General features: G+C 38.9%; 2 protein-coding genes across 10 annotated transcripts in view; one reads left to right on the forward strand and one right to left on the reverse strand.

Annotated features, from left to right (window-relative positions):
- Positions 1-16662, reverse strand: part of LOC110839031 (HEAT repeat-containing protein 5B) — a 54075-nt gene extending 37413 nt beyond the window's left edge. For 2 of the 6 annotated variants that reach the window (XM_022082815.2, XM_022082811.2), the window contains exons 1-2: positions 5908-6086; positions 3841-4040 (exon numbers count right to left, since the gene is read on the reverse strand). In XM_022082815.2, coding sequence (XP_021938507.1) covers positions 3841-4010 — 170 coding nt within the window. In that variant the 5' untranslated portion in view covers positions 4011-4040; positions 5908-6086. Of the gene's footprint in view, positions 1-3840; positions 4086-5907; positions 6088-16523 lie in introns of those variants that run through there. The other 4 variants (XM_022082812.2, XM_022082813.2, XM_022082816.2 and 1 more) reach the window with 4 other exon arrangements.
- A 65-nt stretch (positions 16663-16727) lies between these two features.
- On the forward strand, positions 16728-18921 carry LOC110839037 (putative glutathione-specific gamma-glutamylcyclotransferase 2). Of its 4 annotated transcripts, none has more exons than XM_087357495.1 (4): positions 16728-16864; positions 17376-17463; positions 17859-17900; positions 18300-18921. In XM_087357495.1, exons 1-4 carry the CDS (start codon positions 16728-16730, stop codon positions 18723-18725), a joined length of 693 nt encoding a protein of 230 aa, XP_087213621.1. In that variant the 3' UTR covers positions 18726-18921. The 4 variants fall into 4 exon arrangements, with proteins under 4 accessions (XP_087213621.1, XP_021938521.2, XP_087213622.1 ...); XM_022082829.2 differs by having other exon boundaries at positions 17376-17457; XM_087357496.1 differs by having other exon boundaries at positions 16847-16972.
- The last annotated feature ends 237 nt before the right edge of the window (positions 18922-19158 follow it).

Consider the following 19158-nt stretch of genomic DNA (forward strand, 5'->3'; position numbering starts at 1 on the left):
ATTCAATAAGAAACATTTTGAATACAAGACTTACTCTAGGGTCGCGGACCGCAACAAATGACACCGAAGCACTTAACATGATGGAAAATTTAAAAGAATTTGCATTCATTTCTTCAACGTCGTGTCTCTTAAAGTTCTCAAGGCAGCGAGTATGCAGATGACTGTCTGCTTGGTCGTAGTGTCGTCTCATCTCTGATGATGGAAACAGCATGTACCTCTGAAAAGTCGGCAAGCTTCTACAAGACTACACGACGTAACAACCCAGAAGACAGCCATCTACTTCTTCGACGCAGTTATCCATGAATGGAACGATAAAAAAAGAAGGGTGAAGTACATATTTCGTCTTTTTAATGTTGGTGCGCGTGTTTCTTGTTGGTGAACTCTGTGAATCGACACGGGAGATAAATTCGAAGATTTACGGGCCTCCCTGCCACTTGGGAATACTCCTGGGTTCCAGTAGCGTGCTGTAAGACTATCGTTCTGCGTGCATCAGTAAGATGAGAACAAACATGTCGAAGATCGTCCACATGCACCACGTACGTGCAGAGAGGCAGTAACACGTCAACGTGGGAGAGGATAAATTGTTGTAACAGAGCAATATACCACTCCACACACGAAATGTCGATTGAGACATTTCTAAAGAACAAGAAACTGACAACTGTTGTGTAATCTACAGAGAGAGAGAGAGAGAGAGAGAGAAGCTGTCCCGCTACACGGCATGTAGGCGCTCAGGGGGAGAAGAGGTACAGTTACTGCTCTTCTTAACTTGGCACTAGATAGGGGTGAGTGGTCAGCCCCCCCGGTACCCAGGAGGCTGGGTGGATCCCAGAGCCGGTCTGGACCCGGAGGCTGGAAGAAAAATCCTCTGCCCCTGTCGAGGATCAAATCCTGATCGCCCAGCCCGTAGTCTGTCACTACGCTGACGGAGCTACCCCGGGTCCCGATAGCCTACAATACAGAAGTTCCGTCTACCAGCAAGAACCAGGTCCTTTCAAGATTTCAACTTCATGAAAGATACCTTAAAACTTCATTCGGTAAAACAGGTGAGACCCGTAGAATTCTGTGGCTGTGAAAACAGGGTTTTCCTCAGATTCCTTGCCCCCCCCCCCCCCCCCCGATAATCACCAGTCTACCATTGCTTCATATCTATCTATCACTGTCCCCATGTTTGATAGATACTGATAGACGTTTCAGAGGTGCTTACTTCACTAATAGTGGAACCAGCAAAGACATCTAAAACGTCGGTAAACTTCTACCAGAATACAAGGCGCAACAACCCAGAAGACAGCTATCTTCAAACAGCGAAACTGCTTTCGTCATCAAAATATAAATGGAACCTTATAATATACAGATTTAATCTCGGGATGAAGAGTTCACTCGTAAGTCCTGAAAGAGTAACATCTCTACTTCAAAGAGACGGCGAAGGAAGCACAAGACAGCCTCAAGCAGTGACTGCAGTTATAACCTACGATTAACTTTCACTGCTCGGATTCCATAAGTCCAATTAATTTTGCTGGAGTAAAGCTGACATTTCCTGGGAAACTTGTTCAGCGCATTGGGGTGGGGCCTGTTACATTAATCTACATTCCTTCCTACACAGTAAGATTCATTAAAGATATTCGTTCCCTGCCTCAAAGAAACAAAATTAAAATTTCTTAAATATTATTAAGTGAGATTTGAGGTTCCAACAGCGGTGAAGATGTTCATGGTGGTATTTAGTGTAGTCATGTCGTGTGGACTTGTATGTGGGAAGTAACGTTTCGGGGGAACATTCTGCATCCATCTTCAGAGCTGAATACATATGAATGACGATATGATACAAGCCCTAAAGATGGAGGTAGTATGTTCTATAGAAACGCTGGTATCCACGAATCAATTAACACGGCGTTACAACCTAGAAGACTCTCCGAAGTCTCATCGCCCTGATGATGGAGGCAGCAAGGACCTCTGAAACGTCAGTTAACTCCAACCAGATTACACGGCGCAACAACCCAGAAGACGGCCATCTACAATAAAATACAACGGTTCTAGGGCGGTTTTACACTATTATTCTTTCAATTTCAGAGAACCGAATTCCACAAATGTAGACGCATGGGTTCCCAACATACAGGCTTACTGCAATAAGCAAACACGTGCGCACAACAGTTAGTGAGAGAGGAATAGCGCATTTCTTAAAACCCTTATCTTCATGTTTTTTTTCCTGACATCCACACCAGAAGGTTTAAATTTAATTAGGCGTGGAATGTAAAATTTCTGTCAAGTAGCCTGCCTGCCAGTGCTCTGTGTATGAGCTTAGCGTCAGACACATACTTTGCAACTTCGAGTCTTTCAGTTTAACTACGATGACAATGAGAACTGGATTATCAATAACAACACGCGACATGCTTTCAAGGAATTATCGTTTGAGAGCATTATCGAGGTAGAATACACATTTCTAACGAAGGATTATACATAATCCAGGGCTTTCTCTGTCCGAGGCTCTTTGTTAAGACCAAAGTTTTCGTTGGTGTGTCGGTGTGCGGACTCCGAGGTCCTAGCAGACTAGCCCAAAGGCACATCTGCCATAGCTCAATTTAATCACTATCACAAGCACTATTAGACAGATTTTCTTAAAATAAAGTAAATAATTCCAGCATCTTCAGAAGCTGACAACAGTTCATCCTATCAAGCAATGTAAAGTTTTGAGCCATCTTAGGTTACTGTACACTGCATCTTACTCTAGCTGGGTTCGGTTCTCGATGTTACCACGTCTATAATTCTGGGATTTTACGCAGTTTTATCTAAACTGGTATAAGGTGATGGTAGTGTGTTCCAGGATAATAAAATAACTTATAACCGAGGGTAAGACAATGTCCTGCATGGAACAATGACGTAATGATAATTATCAGGGGGAAATCAAATAACTCGTAGAAAAACAATGAGACTATAATCATAAAATTTGCTTTGTAGACGGACTGTCAACTTAACGATTAACACGTAACGAATGAACGAACTAATAGTAAAACTTGCATCAGTGGACGTTCGTCAGTCACAAATCTTACCAGGATTTAACTCGAATCTTAGCGTCTAGCAGCCCCAGTTATGTTATGAAATTCGAACCGACTACCCCGAGAATACAAATCAGCTGAGTTATCGTTAACTAATCTGCAACGCCGACATTTTAACAGCGAGTAACTAATGAATTTACATACACCCTCGGTCAGAACACTAGGTATCGGGATTTGAATCATAACGTCGAGAACATGGGATATACGAGTCTATTACGAAATGTCCCATCATCATTTTTCAATTCTCCCTTTGATGCGTTGTGAAAGAAAACATAATTATGTAATCGTATACCATTAGGAATACAACAGATAAGAACAATAATGGAAAGTGGGATTTGATCATTACAATAATTGGAGCATACTGACAACTGGCATGTGATGCGTGTTAATAACTACAAAATATCAATGATTAATTACTCTGAATACTGTCATTACCATATGACGACGTTAAATCATGACAAACTACGGTTATATCACATTACCAATAACACGACACTGGCTTGTACATTCATTGCATATTAAATATTCCGGGTTCAAAATGGTAGCCCTTAACAAAAACTTGCATTGTGCAATCTGGTCTGCAATAATCTAAATACAACAAAGAAACCAAATCTGAGGTTCTAACAGTGGTGAAGGAATTGATATTGGTATTCCAGGTTTTAACTCCAGATTCCGACGTTTCGGAGGAATACAATGCCCCCGTTTTCAAAGGTGACGTAGAGGCAGTTCATTTCACGTCTTCACGGCGTTAAAACCCAGAATACCAACATCAATGAACAACATAATCACATACCTGCGACGAGGAAGATTCATTGTCACTGCTGTGACATAAACACCGTTCCCTTTAGGACTTCTAGCACTCGCTTTCACTTTAAAAGCCACCACAACGCATCGTCTCAAAACACGTTTGAAGTAGCGCTTAAGTCTCGCGAGCAATTCCTGGCTGCACACCACATACCACATGTCATCCCTAGGAATCCCCAACGTCCCTGCCTTTATAACAGATGCCTCAATAAAGACCTCAGTACGTCTTTAAATGATACGATATATCAGTACACTGATCACAGTGAGACATAAAATCGAAGGATAAACGTCGGACATTTTCAGTTAGCTGATTATATTGGAGTAATACAAAGAGTCTGTTTGGTAATCTGGAGAATCCATCTCATATCAAGACAGAGATTACCATATACCAAACATTCTGCTGAGTATAATAACGTAATTTAATTTGTAATAGGGTTAACTTCGCCCCCAGGAATAAAGACAACATTGAGGGCACTTATCTATCAGTGTCCTTTCTAATATCATTATGTTGCGGACTGTGCCCTAAAGCCAGATACTGCTTTCTCTGACCACATGTAATGAGACCATCTAACAACTGACAGCAGTGTTTATTGCAATAAAAGACATACCAAAAAGGTAGTCATAAAAGTCAGCCTGGCAAACATAAGAGTTACGACGCTATAAAAAATTACTGCCATTGCAAAGAGACGAAAAAGTTTCTTCTTGCATTCTGAGAAACTTTTCCAGCACCAATATTCAGTATGGGGTCTAAAAAATGTTTTTCGGGGGCATAAATTCCTATCCGTGAAAAATAACCAAACCCAGACAGCTACTGTGACATATGCTGAAGTATTATGAAGTTTCAGAGGATAAAATCCTGAATAACAGAATAATTCGACCTGTTACTTTAACTAGCAATACTCCTTGCAGCAAATACAAACAGTGAACAAAGCAGATGATTTCGTAAACGCAATCGATGCTCATACAAGAAAGGGAGCCCCAAGATGTCATACAGCTATTTTTTGAATAACTAACTTACTCAATGAACCAGATTAGCTACGTCTTGAAAAGCTCAGATAGCAAAAACAATTCTCCGCGTTTATGGAACCCTAAAGTTCATCACCGTGTTCGTAAAAGCTCGTCACCGACCTCAATTTTTATTTTCGTGACATATATTTTAATCCTGCCCGTCATCTACGAGTTTCTTCCAATCAGGCTTTCCAATTGAATTGTGTATTCATTTCTAATCTCCCTATGAGTGCTACATGATCCGCCCATATCATCATCCTTGATCATCACTGATCATCCTAGCAATATATGGTAAAAAGAACAAATTACAAATATCCTCATTATCATAACCTCGGTCCTCAGTTGGAGCTTATCATTTGAGTGGTAACAATTACACTCCATTTCTTTGAAATCTGTTTTAATATTATCCTTTCATCGAAACTTTGGCCTCTTCAGGATTCACAGCTAAAATTTGGTAGTTTACGGTCTTCTGGGGCGTACTCTGGTATAAAATGAATGACGTTTCAGAGGTGTTTACTGTCTCCACAATCAGGACGATAAGAGGTAGTAAGCATCTCCGAAACGTCATTCAACTTCCACGAGGCTGTACGCGCAGTGACCCAAAAACCAATAATCTTCATACACGCCGCCGGGAAAACCCCAAATTGTGCTTGATAAATATTTTTCCGTCTCAAATGTAAATCGTTGTTATTTTCGAATTATTTACATAACTCATTCCTCTTTGTCAATGTCTATTTGCAAACTCCTTTTAAAGGGAATGAGACAGTTGTACTGGATACTAATGACACTTCACTCCGTGATACGCATTTAAATGAGCCTATAATACACACCTGAGATATTAAACGCGTTATTTAAATATGTTTCAACAAAAAAGTATCGCCTTTCACGAAACGAATACACAATGAACTACATTTAAAATTAACAGGTCATAAGTTTTCGCTGTAGGAATTTATAACAATGGAAAAATTCATCCTTTGGTCAAACAACAATATAACCATTACAAGTATCATTGATATTTGCTTAGAATCAAAAAAAAAATTATTCTCACTGTATCAGGACGCGCTCTTTACGTCAAACTACTTGCGATTAAAAAAAACAGATGTTCAACCTAATGAAATAATTTCCCTCCGAGAACAAATGTAGGCATAGGATCTTGGCAAGGCGCACTAAGCAACCACACACGGCTTTCACTACCACCAAGATAAACAAGAGACAAACGGAAACTAAGTGGGAGGACGGCTTTCACTATCGCCGAGGACTCTCCGAGGCAGAATATACTGACGCATGCGCCAAGTCCTTTTTACACAGATAATCCTAAAACTACGAACACTTTGTCTGCAGTTGTGTTGCACCCACGCCACAGACTTCATAATACATCTCTGGATTGGAAAAATGGAACACTCACTGTACAGACGAGACAACTGAACAACTTCGAATGTCAAAACTCAACCAGCGTTTCGGCAATAATTTCCGTTTCCATCTTCAGGACGAATATTTTATGGCTGGGCTTTTTTCAGCGAAAGTGCGGGATGTTATCTTCTTCCTCGCCATTCAACATCACGAAATTAAATTCACCACCTACTGCCTGCTCAATACATCAGACAGCCAAAATGCCAAACCACTGCATATTCACTCTGAAGACGGTAACTGCAATGTTCACCGAAACATTGGATAATTCTTAATACTTGTAGTTCAACCCAGACAGCCAAATTTGTACATTCATCAGTAAAGTATGCAAGTTTCTGCAAGTCAAAGATAGATGTGATTCAAGGTAAAGTTCTCTGTAGGACAGGGTCGGTAATTAATTTTACCCACGGACCAGATGCGAGCACTTCGAAATGATAGCTGGTCTCAGTGTCACAAGAATTATTATGCACAGAATTAATTGTCAAACATCAATTATTCGCGCTGAACAAACTCACGTTATAGATAACTCCTATATATAATACCATATTATCCTTTAAATCGGAAAAAAAACATATTTTAAACTGAATCTTGAGAGATCTCTTACCAAATTTCGCATAGCCAGCTGCAGGCACACTAAATTAAGATAATAAAGACATGTATCAGGGACCCCAACATAAGAATTTTCGAAACAAAAGTCCGAATTTTGGGGAGCCAAGATTACAATAATACGTGTAAGACTTGGGGTTTTCACGGCGGTGGATTCTAAGATGGCTGTCTTCTGGGTTGTAGCGCCATGTAGTCTGGCAGAAGTTTCAACAAACAATCAGCACTGAACTTATCCATATACAGAAAAGGAATGTGCGCTTTGACTAGTAGAAAGTTCAGGGCACTATTGATTGCGTCCACAGCGTCTGCTGGTCACAGTACCACAATATATTCGACGTGTCTGTCGCGCAATGAAAATTGCAGGAAACACTTCTTCTCGTCAGTTATCGTCAGTACTGGCCTGGAGTTTCCATTAACTCATTTATGACAGATGGTGACGTCAGAAAGAGGGAAAGTTTGTCGGTTTTTAAAGCAGTGTTCGGCACTGTTTGCGTCTAGTTACGATACATGTAAAAAATATCTCCAAAACAAATACTTAATACTTTAATTACTTAATGGTTTTAACGTCCACTCAGCTGCACCCGTTAGTAGCGACTGTAGACATGGTTAACAAATCAAAACTAATTTTAAATTAACTAAACATAAGGCTAAATTTTAAAAGTGGCATTTTTCCAACACTATATGTATAACCAAATAATTACATTGCAATTACTAGGTATCTAGGGCCTAATCAATGAAAATATGGTGCTCCAAGATGAGTTGGTGGTTGGCATCTAGGTGGGAAATGCTGTCCCCTGACATTTCAGCTAGCAAATTTTAAGAAACCTTTAGAGAATCACCAAGTTTGAATCTCAGGCAAGGTAACCCACTAACCTTGTTGAAATTTTTCCGTAGTTTTTCCCAGTCTTTTCAGACGGAGCTAGAACTCTGAAACATACGACAGCCTCCATCAAATCGTTACCTACTGAAAACTAACGATCGAATCTCATTCTAAGCTACACAGACATTGTCTTAAAACCTTGTAAGTGTGGAAACGTGTGCAAAGTGCAATCGTATGTGAGTCTTCATGTAAAATGCCCGTCATTTTTGTCCAATCTGAAACAAAACTGGAATGTGTAGAATAAAACTACCCAAAATCAAATTTCAAGAAACGTATTTCAGAAATTTTCGGGATGTTAAGCGGACAAGAATACAGACATGTAAGCATTTCTCAGCTAATAGGCATATTTTTTACAGTTTTTATTAGCAAACGCGCCTAAAAGCTGGATAAAATCATAATGATCCTATGATAATATACCGCTATACGTCAAAATGTTACTGCCACAAAAGCAACTATCAGATTTTAACAGTCGGCCGGATCACAGTAACTAACTTACAACTCTCACTCTTGTCTGCCTTGTAATCACGTCTCTGGGCCCGAAGGCAATAAAGACCAGCGAAATGTAAACATGGAGCCAAGCTCAATTACAAGATTCGCTTTAGAGCTCACTAACTAAACTGGACTGTGTTGACTCGGGCTATCAGCTTCGGCAGGTACTCATCGCCATGAAATTAGGTAGACGAAATCCGAGAGAATGGTAATTTATTTTACAGTAACTTCACTTAAAGAACAGTTTACATACCTGCAGGAAATATATCTTGTTTTGACATACTAGAATAATATTCCGTAATACTGCCAAATGACTTTCAATGATAAAAACCATACCGGTTCAAAAGTTAGAAAACTATGGCAAAGCATATGCGCACAAATGCAGACAGAATACATTTCCCTAAACGAAAAATAATCACTTTCTTATTACTGATAAATGAATCCAACGTAATATTTAGAAATACTATGCATGATGGCATCATCTTTTCACCCATACAGACAGCACACAAAGCTGCCTCTCGACGTATCACAGAACTCTGAGCCATAATTATTCTCATAGCCTACATGATTTGGATGAAAATGTTCTCCAACACAAAGCATATGTAACGTATGTGGAAGTGTAGGGCGAAAGAAAAATTGTCTGAGACGCATTGCATACACACTGCTTACAACTGAGATATAACTGATCCAGAGACAAGAATGTGTGTGTAGTTACTAAAGTAGACCAACGTAACCGCTATTAAACTCAAACAATTTGCATATCGGGCGATAAAAACGTATGTGCACAAACGTATGGCACTGTTCCGGCATTTTCCTCGAGTGGATGAGAAAAACCACGAAAAACCTCAGTCAGGATAGCCGGTCCCTGGGCCGAGATTTGAACCCAGGACCTCCCAAATACGAGGCAGGAGTGCTAACTACTTGACGACGAAGATCGAAAAGACACAACTGGCGAATTAGATATATTTCATGGGAAAAAAAGGGAATCTGTATTATCCTCACTGTTCAGTGACCCTACAAAAAGGCACTAACTCCATGCAACAGAAAGAGGATCTTTCTCCAGAAACTGTTTGTTATTAAGCTGGTCAAAATTTCACCGGCTCTTCTGTAACCTGGGGACCGCGTTCACAAGAACCTGAACCTGACCTTTACCACGAGTCAGTTGAAATCAATCCACAACTTCTACTTGTTTACATTTTAATATTATCCTCCCATCTATACCCATGCCAGAGGTTTGTGTGTAATACATCACCACCCTCTGAATGCTTCCCAGAAACAGCACGACCCTAGACCTTTACTCCTGGTCCTTATTCTTTCTCCGTTTTGGTCGATTCGCCTTTCCGTATAACTAAGCATCCTCCAGCTTAATGTTACTGCGTGACTCTGTGCTGGCCCACTTAATTATCACAAAGACTTGCTTGAATGTCAAAGGCGTTCATCATCAGAGACTACTAGGATGTTCTTTCAGATCCCTCGAGAATTCACACACTTGTTCTTGAATAGGTGCGGTGGTCGACTGCTTTCCATCAAGCAGGAAACGTGCATTCTGTGACCGATATTGATGATAAAATATTCCAGCGTTAACAAAGCTAATCAGCAGTGCTGATAATGACTGTTTTATCGGTTGTGGCACCGTGTAGTCTAGTATTTGTTTAAAAGGTTGTTGCCTTGAAATGTAAAAATGCCTAAAAATACTGTCCTCTATGAAAAACTGTGTGAAAGCTTCTTATTTCTGGCACAAAAATGGATCCTTTGAGCTTAGAATATAAATCGGAGTTAATTTTAAGTACTTTTACGTCACTAGCGATGACTGCATACGTCTGTTTGTGACAGACGTAACTGTGAATGTCTTTATTAAAGCCGTATGAAAATAACACACCAGTAGCAGCTCAAAGGAGGATACATTACATGTTAACGGGTAGCTAAAAAATTGTTAGTCCATTTGAATTACAATTAAATTCGATTTTAAATACACTACAAGTATCATGTTCAAATTAAACATAACAACTCACAATGCGAATTTGTCGGAAGCGAAGACTTGGTCTCACATTGCTTTCACATTATGACATCCACACGGCCCTACGGCTTTGTAAAGTATTTCTCGGAGGATAACGAACAAACTGAAACACCCGTTGTTTAAGTGGATAGCGGTTGAGACATGAGAACTCAGAAATGAGTTCCAGACAGCTAATAAAAACCTTTGAATGTCGACCCTGGAAAGGTTCGCTTTGGAGCTTCTGTAATTAGTTGGACTTCACACGATGACAAAGTCAACTCCTATTCATATTCATATAGCGCTTTATTATCGACCGGTGTGAACAAAATACGGTCCACGAAACTCTCTGACATGTAGCTGTTCTCATCTTCAAGAAAGTTTTAATTATACAGTCTTTTGTTAATTGTTATTATAACATCCAATACACAGTTTACGACACTGGTTCCCAGCCTGTTCTGATTTTTCGATAAATGATATATTATTTGCCTCACAAGGAATAATACTGGTATCAACAATTCGCCACGTCTAAATATCATTATTTTCTATAGGAAAATTCATTGTACTAAATCATATACAAGACATTATCACCCTCACTGAACACTTCCAAATAGAAATGAAAGGCTCTGTTTCGCCTATGCTAGAATACCTTGGAAACGGAAATTATACAGAGTAGGAATTGGGAGAATTTTAACGAAATACCCCAGAATAAAAAAAAATATATAGGGAACTTCACGGTATGAAATAAACAGTGAAATCTAATGCTATGTTGACACAATTCATAAGGTCAAATGGCAATATAATGGAGATAGGATCAAAATATAAGTTGGGGCAGCACAAAACAGCAACATATCATCACTTTAAACAAAAAGCCGTATCTCCACGAGAGCTAATGGGGGTTAAAAGCTTTTCCAACACCTCGGCTACATTTTAGCTACTATCACACGGAAATCTCATTTTCTCACTTTTGAGGAGTTACGAGGTCTTCCTGTGAGCGCGACGATATTGAACCTCAAAAACTCAGGCCTGTATCTTAGTGCGAAAAAATATGCCACACTTTCGAACGCAGAAATGCACTGCGTTCTTGCAGGGATCTGTGCCGGCAGAGGCATTCGTGCATATCTCCGATGACCCCGAAGATAGCTGTCTTCGCGATGTCGCGCCGTGTAGTCTGGTAGACATTAACCGACGTTTCAGAGGAGACTTCGTAGTTTTCCTCTCCGTAATTCCAGGTATATGCTGGAATAGTGCCTTAAATTAAGTCACAGCACCTTCCTTCCACATCCGTTTTTATTCATTATTCACTTATCGTCATGTAAATCGACGCTATACGGCCTGAGATACTAAAAGCGTCATTAAATAAATGACAAACAAATACGCGAAATCCAATGCACGCGCATGGCTCGATATCGGCGCGCTGATGCATTCCTTTCAATCTTCTGGATATCAATCACTGTCACATGAATTGGGTTTTAGTTAAATCCAAGTTCGCAGAGCGAGTATTTTTTCCCGTTCCATCTATGGATAGAAGCCAAATAAATGTAACACTACTAGAAAATTTCGAATTTGAATAACGAACCACTTAAAATAGTTTCAGCGGGCATTAAAACAACCTAAATTAAGATAACCGTACGAATCGTGGCCGTTTTTGAATCAGCAACATCCACACCAATGTTTTGGTTAAATATATGAACCTGAGATAGCCAGAACCGGGCATCAGTCATAAGCCGAATAAGTGATGACTATTCTTTCAGTGCAATGGAGTCCGAATCGTCATCTAAATGTCTGGTAGCTGCCATCTGGGACCTGAAGTCAACCGCGTGTCTGGATACCAGCCACATAAACATGCCATTTTTGCATCCAAGAATCCGAAAATTTTAAGAACAATGAGATTCGGTGTTCTGTTACGAGCCGCATTATATTTTATGTCATATTATTTGGTGGGTGAGCCAGTAGTCACTTTTTCCAAATGGGTTAAAGGGTTCTCTGGCCATGAAGTCATCAAAGAACTGCAGTGCGGCGCACAACTTCAGTATAGCGATATTTTAAAACCGGGAAAGATGTTCAACGGCAGAAGAATTTCGTCTCTGACGTCTGCACTAGGGTAGTACTTCAAAAAGGATATCTAGAAACCAAAACTCTTTCAATTGAAGCAAAAGTCTTCCAACAAAGTACATAATGTCGTGAGAAGTTTCTTGTAAAGATCGATTACTCTGGTCTTTTGGACAGCACTTTCTTCATCAGCCATAGTACGTGGTTTACTTCTGGTACCAACTACACTCCTACAATTCAACTTTTAAACTAAGGAGGCCATTACACATATTTTTACATGCGGCTACGGTAGCAGAACTCGATGTTTCAACATCGCCAATACTAAAAACTGTCAATGAACATGATGCTGAACCGGTTCCACCCACTCAACATCTTCACAACCTCGTTACCCTCCTCTCATCGACAATACAGAATAGATTTCTTCACTAAAATTATATATTCATTCCATGTGTTCTCACGCAGACGGATGCCCAGCACAAAAACGCAAGTCCTCAAGAAACTCACCCACCCACCCGTCCTTGGACGAGCCTTGAACTTCAGGCATCTGGACTGACAGATAACCCCTTGGAAAACGGAAGAAATACAGGCGCATCAAAATTGAAGGAAAGTTTTTCAGCTCACTCTCTTTTCACGTCGTTTGGGAATATCGATTAATGGATTCTCGACTGAACATACTCCATGGGAGACGAACCAAAATACAGAGGTGTGCCAGCTCTGGCAATGTAATGCCCATGCTATGGGCTCGACATCCGACGATCAATTCACGGCAGAGCACATAATTTATCTTCGAATGTAGCACACCCATCTTCCAAACCAATAGTTACCGCGGTTCCTTCCTCGGAGGTAAGACGGCCGGGGCGTGAATCTAACTACTCACCTCCATCCAGACCAGAAAGTAACACACGCCTGTGTAGCGTAATGCTGAAAACACCAGAGACGCCTATCTCTACCTTTATCAAAGCATTGATTTCACTCTCGCCGAGGCCCAAGAAAGTTTACGATCTCCGAAACCAATGAAAATATCAAATCATGAAACATTTTCCATATGCACAGACGCCATAAATACTGAACCATTAAAACAACCAGAAAAAACTAATATTTCTCACAAAGCCGAAGTTGCCACGGTGGTCTAGCGGTTAGAACGCTGGCCTTGTAACCCTGGGGTCTCGGGTTCGATTCCCGGCGATGCCCGAATTTATAACTTGTGTTGGGCAAGGCCGTGGTCTAGGCAACACGGAGTTTTCCTACGGGGGCTTCCCCGGTTCCTCCGTGGCATCCCAACAATTACTCCATTTACACACAGAAGAAGGCAATGGCAAACCACTTCTGGATCATCTGCCAAGAACGTATATGAACAGGTCCCAGTCCGAGAAAAGGATGGAAGGATCCTGTTCTTATGGACCTGTCCTCAGACAGAACACTAAATAAATAAAATAAAGCCGAAGTGTAAATGTATGTGATGTCATTCTTTAACGTTAGTTAATAGAGCTGAAATAAAATACGACACGATCATCAGGAAGCGGTCAACAGGCACAACGCGTCTGTTCTTGTTGCATTGTCGCACTGGTTTGGAAACACGATAGTGCGTCTACTACTTCCCACTACGAGTTACAATCCCATTCACAGCAAAATCAAGTTCTTATCACGGTCATTAAATTTTTAATCGCGTTCACAACTAAAATTTAAAAAAAACTTCACCATTTTGCTTTGCCATGAATGCCTGTTTGCCCCCATGTAAAAAACTCGTTACAGCCGAGTGGTTACCACTCCGTATTCGGGAGATCGAGGGTTCAAAACTCAGCCGGCAGATCGAACTGCCGAACTCGGGTTTTTTCGTGGTTTTAATCGGTCCCTCTATGCAAATACCGCGATCGTACGTTATGTTGAGCCACGACCGCTTCTTTCCAAATCCGTTGTTATTCATTTATCACCCTGTCACCCGAGGCTACATGGTCGTTAAATGATTCACAAACAAAGGGAACAACTTTAAAAGGGGAAACATTCAACAAGAAAACCACTTTTTTCAACAAAGTACGTAAATTTTTACCAATCTAATATAGTCGCAATGATGTATATGACACGACATTAGTAGTACTCAGTCATGAACGGAGATACGCGTATGTAAAATCACGCTGTTAACTTCAATTTAATAAACGTTATTTCCGACTTATTTCGTTCCACCAATCACGTTTATCTTGTCGCTGTTTGCACTAGAAATGAGTGAGCACGCAATCGGCCATAGTTCAACCATTGTAACATGTAAGTAACGTATGACCATCACAATTCTAAGATAACTTGCCTTGTTAATATCAGTTAAATTCCTATGTCTGTATTTCAAACATCATGCTCTGAACATTCTTAAGGAACTGGGCCTGCAGTATGCAATTCGAGACATAGTAATAACACAACTGATCCCAAAGGTTCGAAGTGATCCTTAGCCACTTCACAACCTGTCTCTCTCGGATAAATGCTAACGTTATAATCCCATTCCTTTTCGTCCTTGCAAGTGTCCGTTTTCTTACCAAAATTCTGTATGCACTACTCATGCCCTCTGTTCCTGACACAGAAGTAGCCAGTCACATTTCTAATAATGCTAGGTGACCTGAAAAATCACGAAGTTCATAGTCAATGCTCATCCCTGGACAATGATAACGTGACTCATCCCAACGTGATTACGTCATCTAAGTGACGTCATAATGGAGCTCCCACTCGGGTTATAACTGGGGATGGGAATAAATGACAAAAGCTCTTCACTTCCCCCTCCTGGACCACGACTGTGCAAAGAAACAAAATCTTCGATCCGAAGCTCATGAATACAACAATAATATAAACATTTATCAACTGTTGCTAAAACCTGATGTTAACACAACAGAACGTTATTACTATTCACTGTAATCTTTTTTAAAAAGTTGGTATGTATTGTATTAAATTTTATATAAAATATTTTCTGAAATAAGTAAATCTTTAAAAATGTTAGTAGTGTATATCTGTAAATAACCTTACATATTTGTTAAATTTCTGTGTTTTTCTTCAATTTTTTGTGGATTATCTGTAAAAAAATATATTTTCCAACCAACTTGGATAATCAGGAGTCTACTGTACTGTGCTATCAAAGAGACCTCACAGTTCGATATTACTACTGTACACTCTGCATTGTATTCCACAATGTCAATACACGTGATTAAACAGTAAATGAACACTACCAACCCTCTGGTGTATATCAGCACCAAGATTCATTGCTAATACAAACAAGTGTTGTCACAATTCACAATCTTATATATTATTTTTATAAGGACGAAATCTAAAGAATAACGTGAAACCCAGCTTTCCTTATATAATCATGAAAGAAGGTTAAACTGGCTACAGTTCTATGTCTAGCATCCTGTACAAGATGTACCATGTATTATTTCCTCATAAGAGCATCATATAATACCTATGAAAGTCATTCATCCAATAGAGGTAGGAAATTTGCAAAGGTAAGGGATATCACAAAAAGAAAAAAAAGAATACTCATTTCCTCTGTTGGCTGTCATGATCATAAATGTGTAATTAAAAAACTATTTGTCACTTGCAGCCAGCTGAACACTGAAGAACCAAATTCTGAAATTCTGAAATATGCAACTAAGACAGCATTTAAACAGTAATTATTCTTGAAAAACTACACAAAACTGCCGACTCTAGAGGTCAATGGCATGTGACATTGCTTGTCACAAGTCTGCATGATAATCACATGAATACTGTTGATCACAAACAGTACAAGGATGAGGAGATACCCTGTGATAGGCAGGCCTCTAATGTTCACACAGAACCTCATAAAAATTAGTCAATTACTCTCTTACAATACTAAAATTTGCATTTGAATCAGAGGATAGATAATGTGTAGTTCCAAAGGAGGTACTATTACAGGTTGCTCTAAGCATACTTTTCAAAAGATTAGCTAATGGTTACAGTGAAAGTGTCACTTCGGTGGCCACCCCTTTTACTTACTTACATACAAAGGTACTTTTCACACTTCTACTCATTCATGACAAACTTGTAGTTATCCTATTGCCAGCAAGTTTAATTTTGAGTATTTCATTAGATTATAATATTGATGCAGGGTCTCACAAACCAAACTGGTACTGATTCCTCTTTACAACATGGCCTACTCCTGCAGGACATCTATGCTTAACAAACAGTAATAACTAAAAGACATGAGAAACATCCCTGAAACACAAAATTAGCCCTTTGTCCTCACCTTTAAACTTAACTTCCACAATGTGTAACCAACTTTTCATGCACAAGCATAGATCTTCAGTTTGCACCAGTTGTTAACAAGAAATTGTCACTTTGCCTTTTATCTGTATGTCACTGGCCACATTTATAACAAGAAAACTAAATAAATTTACATCATAAATTAGTACAACACAACTTCCACCCAACAAAATCTGCCATTTCTCACATGACCAACACTGATATAATAAATGGGGCTGTGAACAAATATATATATTGTTTTCACGTTGGTTTCCTGCAAGTATTCAATGTGACCAACACTGTCCTTTCTCAAAGTGTTTGCAGGTGGCAGAAATCTCTTGCACAGTATGTGATGATATAAATGGAAGGTGGCATCTGCAACTAGTATTATTGAGTATGCTATAAAATGATGAGACAAGAAACAGAAGATAATTACACCCTATTATATAACATGTAATTCCTGCTATCGAAGTGGTTAAAACGACGCATTGCTTTTAGTATTAAGAAATGTTTTAAGCTATTTCCTAAGAATTGCGAAACAAAATTATTCTCATATGTTGGTACACATGTTTCTTGTCAATCAATTCGAAAGTTGAATTGGTCGAAATCAAACATGAGATGTCGGGTTTAACCTTCAAATCGAGTTCATAGAATATGAAGACGTCTCTATTTAAGCGATGCTTAAAAAGTCTAAAATCATTCCTGTTGGGAAACGGTTATTGAATATTGCTATATTTTAATGTAAATGGTTCTTTTCTGACAATATTTCAGTATTGTACAAAAGTTTCAGTTTATATTGGGCAATGTGGATATTTGGTTACGGGTCTTTGATGTGGAAAGCTGATTTCCCTTACAGACACGGATTAATTGGATACATTAAAGGTTACATGCGACGCTTTTGGCAAGCTAGTGAAGACCATAGAGGGGTCCCAGGAAAGGTAAGGGTAGGTTAAAAATCATAGCGACTTTTGTACTTATGTCTGGATGTGCCATTTCATTCAGCTAGTAAGCTATATTGTTTAAAATAATTAATTCTATGAAAGGGAAATGTTATTGTGTATTAAAATTCAGAAAAGAAGCTATTCTGTTTAACATAATTCAGTACCTGTGTAAAGGTTACGAGTCAAAATTTATACAAGTCTTGCACAGGTCAGCTGTAAGAATTTATTATCAACATCAGTTATGAATTTGTGGATTGTGGCCTAGGTTGTGATGCCACCGCAGGTAATCAGGATAAAACTATATGGTTTTATAACCCAAAACACTACCATCAACATTTCATTGTCATAAAAACCCAAACTCCCATATTCATGTTAAATATATCCACAATATTTTTCAGCCTGGACGTGTGGTTACAATTTTGCCATCCTCCGATCCTGAAGTAAGTACCTTCAAATTATTTCCATTTACATATTAACTGAGAATTTCTTTAAAACTTTACCTTTTTTTCCCTTGGAATGTCTAACATGGAAATTTTCTGTGATATTCTGTAATATAGTTACACATTTTCAAAGACCACCCATTCTCTCAGCCTGTTTTCTGTTACTACCTAAAGCTTTTGGTTGAATACATTTTGATTTCTGAATTTAGTTACGTATGTTCGAAAGTGTTAATTCATATTGTACAATGTAGATAAGAAGATTGTTAAATTCAATTAAATATGAAACAAGAAATGCAATAGATATTTAATCTAAATTGTACTTCTACTGTTTTAAATGATAGTCACTTCTTCATGTACTCAAGTCATTTTGTTTTGAATCATGTTCTTACATTTTTTCAGGCCGAAGTTTGGGGTGTTGCATATGAGATAGCTGCAGAGGATGAAGAATTTGTTACAAAACAGCTTGATATACGAGAAAAAAATGGATATAATAAAGTAACTGACAAATTTTATCCTTCTGACCCTGAAAACAATAAATTGGGAAAACACTTTCATGATTGTTCAAAGTGTTCACAACTTCCTCATGAACCTTTTGATCTTGTGATTTATGTTGGTACAGAAGATAATGAGTATTTTGCAGGTGCTGCAGATATAGAAAGTATTGCACAGCAGATTGTTGGTTCTGTGGGTCCAAGTGGGACCAATATAGAGTATCTGTATAAATTGGCATCTGCTATGCGCCTTCTTGCTCCAGGCGTTCAAGATGAGCACCTGTTTGCTCTGGAGGAAGCTGTACGACATTTGGAAAATCAAGTACTAACATAAATGTCATATGTGATATCTACAAACTGTTTAGTGTGTTAAAGCTATTACTGTAAAGTTTAGAAGACAAAACTGGTGTACTTTAATTCTTTTAAATTTAGGTGCTTTGCAAAATTGATTTTATGGTACCCTTTAGAGAAATATATTTTTATGCACTGTTATATATATGAATATGCAATAAAATTTTATTGTGTGTCAATTATATGGTATGATATCAAGGTAGATGAACATCTTGCATTACAGCAGCAATACAGATTTGAAAACAATGGCCACATTCCAAATACAAATTTCAGGTTTCCTAATGCTTTCTAACCCCTATTGGAAAGTATATTCCAGAACTATTGTATAATAGGCATGGAATGAAATAGGATGCAGGATACAGGCTACTCTTTGGGTTGATTACTTTATATTTTATCCCCAGTCTCATGAAATAATA

Source organism: Zootermopsis nevadensis, unplaced genomic scaffold, assembly GCF_977971745.1.
Source record: "Zootermopsis nevadensis isolate Lab colony 2312 unplaced genomic scaffold, Znev_1.0 Znev_ptg000028l, whole genome shotgun sequence".
Classification (NCBI taxonomy): Eukaryota; Metazoa; Arthropoda; class Insecta; order Blattodea; family Termopsidae; genus Zootermopsis; species Zootermopsis nevadensis.